Below are 4,996 nucleotides of genomic sequence, written 5' to 3'. Positions count from 1 at the left end.
GGATAAGATAATGGCCGATAAGTTAATGTACATCCCCAATCATTTTACACATAATTACCCCATCATTAGATTATAATTAGTGGTTGAACGTTGGGACACTCAACTCAATGAACCAACAAATCAAGATTTACAAAAAAAAATCTAACTTAGCCAACAAATAAGAAACTTTTAAACTTTTTGTGACTAGTGTAATAAACAGCCTAATGACCCCTCCCACCCTGTAAAAAGGTATGACGAGTTTATGTTAACTATTTAGATATTAAGTGTAGGATCATAATTGACGTTTATCAACTTGTTGTAAAAAGCAAAGTTTTTTATTGTCAGTATTTCTGTAAAAGTGATGAATATCCGCTGGATTTGAACGGGTTCTCAAACAGACCGAAAAAGTGAAAATTTGTCCCAAACCCACTTCCTTCTCTCCCCGTCCCCTCCTTCTTATCCACTTCCATTTAGTTACAGCTCAAAACAAGTTCTTCACCAACATTAAGCCACTATAATATCTAAATTTTCACCAGTTTCAATTAAAATTAATATGTTGAATCACGGGCCCTGGGTTCACTTATGTTTTTTTTTTTTTTAGTTTATCCGCGTCTTGCTTTTTCAGCAAATTCGGCCACTGCAATCCTCCAGGAGGGACGGTCTTTAGCCAATGCTTCTGCCTCTCCCCATGTCAGTTCCATCCTCTCCAGCTCTTTCTCCACACTTTTCTTCCATGTTGTCCTGGGTTTACCTCTGCTGCGCTTTCCAGGAGGGTCCCACCTTAGGCATTTCTTGGGGAACCTTGAGTTGTCCATTCTTAGAACATGTCCTAGCCATCGTAATCTACGCCCTCTAATTTGAAATTCGATATCCTTTTCATTTGTCTTGTTGTACAGATCATTATTTGATATCTTATTTGGCCAGAAGATCCGACAAATCTCCCTTAAACAACTGTTATGAAAAGAGTTTACTTTGTTCATTTCATTTGTTACTACTCTCCAGCATTCGGACCCATACAGAAGAACAGTTTTAACATTGCTGCTATATACTTTTAATTTTGTTTTTAAGCTGAGTCTCTTGGATCTCCAGATGTTTTTGAGACTCTTAAAAGCAGTTCTAGCTTTGTTAATCCTGGTTACTATGTCAGCTTTAGCGCCATCTTTGTTGGTAATTACACTTCCAAGGTAAGTGAACTTATCAACATTTTTGATATCATTACCCTCAATCTTAATTGTCTCCTGTGCTGTAACTCCTATGCTCATTACTTCTGTCTTCTTGACATTTATGAATAGACCTACTTGTTTGGCAAAGTTTACAATTCTGTCTGTTTTATTTTGAAGTTGTTTGATACTAGATGATATCATTGCTAGGTCGTCAGCAAAGTCTAAATCTTCTAGTATACCATGGATACCAAATTGTAGACCTCTTGGCCTGTTGTTTGTTTGTCTCATGACCCAATCTATTACAAGCAGAAAAAGAATGGGGGATAGTATACATCCCTGACGAACTCCAGTACCAATCTTGAAGAATTCTGTAGTTTTGTTATCAACTGCTACACAAGCTTGAAAGTTTTCATAAAACTTGCTAATGATAGTGACAAGTTTAGTTGGGATTCCATAACTTCTGAGAATTTTCCAAAGAGTGTTTCTGTGTATAGAATCAAAAGCTTTCTGGAAGTCAACAAAGTTTATGTGTAGGGGGATGTTCCATTCAGCACAGGCCTCGATGATGTTTCTTAAGGTAAAGATCTGGTCGATACAGCCTCTACCTTTCCTGAATCCTGCCTGTTCTTCTCTAAGTTTCTTGTCTATAGCTTCATCTATTCTTGCTAGTAGTACTTTACTTAAGACTTTGCTTGGTATTGAAAGTAGCATTATTCCTCTCCAGTTATCACAAATAGCAAGGTCGCCTTTTTTTGGCAATTTAATAATAATACCTTTGACCCAGTCATCTGGAAGCTTCTCCTTCCTCCAAATTTTCCCTAGTAAGTCAGTCAAGACCTTGACTGCAGTATCCAAGTCTGCCAGAAGCAGTTCTGCAGAAATCTGGTCTCCACCTGGTGATTTATTTAGTTTGAGACCTTGGATAGCTTTTCTTACCTCTCCATCTGTTGGAGCTTCTGTGTTAATCTCCAATTCTCTTCCAGGTTCTGGGTTGGCTGCTGTTTCTGGTTCTGGTCTATTTAAAACTTCTTCAAAATGTATTTTCCAACGTTTTAAGACCTCTTTTTCTGATGTTAGGGATTTGCCATCTTTATCTTTGACAACTTGACTAATGTTATGGTTCTTGCCACTTAATTGTTTTGTTATCTTATACAATCTTCTCAAGTCACCTCTTTCTGATGCTTCTTGAGCTTCTTCTGCCAGTTCTTCAACGTATTTCTGTTTGTCAAATCTAGCACTCTTCTTTATCTCTTTATCCTTAGAAGCATATTCAGCTCTAAGTCTTTCTATCAGCCTCTCAGATTTTGCAGAATTTAGTTTTGCCTTTATCTTCTTTCTGCATTCTATTTTTTCCCATGTTTGGTCAGATATCCATTCTTTTCTGTCTCTCTTTCTAAAGCCTAATACTTCCTCAGCAGTTCTGTTGTAGTTAAGTTTGATCCTATTCCAGGTTGCTTCCACTTCATTTTCTTCCTCCTCTAAGTCTTCTAAGATTCTGAATCTGTTCTTAAGTTTGATCGAGAATTCTTGTTTTGTCTGCCTGTCCTTCAGTTTGTCTGTATTGTAAACTTTTCTTAGAGATTTTTCTTGTTTTTTGGCTGCTTTCAGACAAAGTTTAACAGTACAAATAACAAGGTTGTGGTCACTGCCAACATCTGCATCTCTAAAGACTCTAGTATCCCTTACTGACTTAATCCACTTTCTGTTTACTAGAGTATGATCAATCATATTCCAAGTTCGCCCATCTGGAGATTTCCAGGTTAGTTTGTGGATATCTTTGTGTTGAAATTGTGTTCCCATTACAACTAGTTCATTGTTAATGCAACACTCTAAAAGTCTATTACCATTGTCATTCCTGTCGCCAATTCCTTCAGTACCTAGTGCATCTTCATAGCCTCTTCTGTCTTTGCCAACTTTGGCATTAAAGTCACCATTGACCATCAGCAGGTCATGTTTAGGAATTTTGTGAAGTTCACTGGAAAGAAGACTGTAGAACTCTTCTTTAACTTCATCATCCTTATCATTTGTGGGTGCATACACTTGGAAAAATGTAGCTTTGCAGTATTTGGAATCAAATCTTGCCCTAATCATTCTGTCGGAGATTGGTTCCCATTCTATTAAGGCCTTTGAGGCCTCTTTGTTTATTATGATTGCAACTCCGTGTATGTGGTGATGTTGGTTACCAGAGTAAAGAATTGTGTGCCCTGTATTTGTTTTCTGAAGTCCATGGCCAGTCCATCGAGCTTCAGCTATCCCAAGAATTGAAATATTGTACCTATCCATTTCCTTAATAACTTGAGCTGGTTTTGATGTTTCAAACATGGTTCGGACATTCCAATTTCCGAATCTGATGTTATGTTTTGGATTTAACACTCCTGCCCTCAGTCTGTTGGCTTCCTTACGGGTTTGGCCATCAGTCATCATATTGTCAGGTATAACCTGACCTTGCATGGCGTTATCTCCCTGGTTTTTATTTTTGGATTCTCTAGTGGTTTCTTTAACAATTTTGTTTTTATGGTGTTGACTAGTTAGGCCCACGACCAACCCCCAACCTGGAGGACCAGGGACAACTTTCGGTCTGACATCTATCTGTTAATCTCCCCAGCTCGGTAGAACCCTCCTGGTACAGCTCAGCAGGTCCTTGATGTACGGTGCAGGATGAACCATCTGGCAGGTTGTTGTCCTTCTCAATTGTACATATAGAATGTACAATTATGAGATTAAAACTAGTTTTTTTAGCCCTGAGGTGCCGAAGGTACCAGCTAAAAAAACTGGTTTTAATCTTATGATTGTACATTTTTATATTCGTAGAAAGCTGGGTATACGATGCTAGACATAGTTTTTTCGTATGGATGAGAACCGGTTCCTATCCACCGGATTCGAATGAATACAAGAAATATCATTATTCTAATAAGATTCTCACTCCTACGTTAATTTAATCACAACATAAAACTTCGAAAGCGATAAATTTCTGCTGGATTATAACCGTTTCTTAACCATACCGAAAATTTGAACTGTTCACGAATATGAAAATAAAAATCATAAAATTGTTATCAGTTCTATCATCCTGGGATTTACAAAACTGGTTTTAATCCTATTTTTTTATCTTAATAACTGCGGAAAGCTGTCAAATACGATACATAAATAAATATCCCAATTCTGATAAACAAAAATATTCCTCCTTTAGATTAAATTTAATGGTTAAAATTTTTGTACAATGCTATTTTGTAACATCAAGATTTAATAAAAGTCCCCAAAGTTTTTTAATCCAACATAATTTTTAAATTTTCTAGATTTTTTTAAAATCTAATGTAACCTCTCTTCCTATGGTCTATAAGTTTAGCTGCTTGTCTTTTTACATTTATGAGTTTTACACAATTGATGTTGACACTGATCCTAATTTTAGAAAAGCCTTGCTTCAGTAATTAAATGACCATTGTGAACATATTAATTACCCTTTCCAATCATATCAACCGGAAAATTATTACGTTTCATATCTGAAACGATCAGGCTAAATTTAATCCTTATATAAAAGTAATACAATGTCTGTCTGTGTGTTTGTACCGATGGATATCGCCAACCGCTCTGGATCGAAATGGTTCTCCTTTACAATGAAACTTCTCATAAGTCATGGGAAGTTTTATATCTTTTTTAGGAGTTGAGTATCTTACCCTTTCAAGATAAATTGCCCCTAAAAATTGCAACAACCCCCCCCCCCAACCCCATTAATAGTATTTTTATTTTTAAAATTAAAATACAAGGTCGACCTCCCTTCCCCCTTTTTTCATTCAAAGTTAATTTATTAATTTTCTTTTTACATTCATAAATTAAGTGTTTTTAATAATTTATTTACA

At 36.3% G+C, this 4,996-nt stretch overlaps 1 protein-coding gene across 1 annotated transcript; it reads right to left on the bottom strand.

Annotated features, from left to right (window-relative positions):
- Positions 1 to 581: 581 nt before the first annotated feature.
- Positions 582 to 3,593, bottom strand: LOC145321378 (uncharacterized). The gene has a single exon (XM_080162879.1). It carries the CDS (start codon positions 3,591 to 3,593, stop codon positions 582 to 584), a length of 3,012 nt encoding a protein of 1,003 aa, XP_080019005.1.
- Positions 3,594 to 4,996: the final 1,403 nt, after the last annotated feature.

This window comes from Acartia tonsa, chromosome 1 (genome assembly GCF_053477335.1).
Source record: "Acartia tonsa isolate MP-2025a chromosome 1, ASM5347733v1, whole genome shotgun sequence".
Taxonomy (NCBI): Eukaryota; Metazoa; Arthropoda; class Copepoda; order Calanoida; family Acartiidae; genus Acartia; species Acartia tonsa.
The sequence above is the reverse complement of the archived record's forward strand: the minus strand, read 5'-3'. Positions and strand labels throughout refer to the sequence as shown.

Excerpts from the sequence above, each read along its gene's own strand:
- LOC145321378 (XM_080162879.1), bottom strand. The coding sequence starts at position 3,593 with ATGCAAGGTCAGGTTATACCTGACAATATGATGACTGATGGCCAAACC.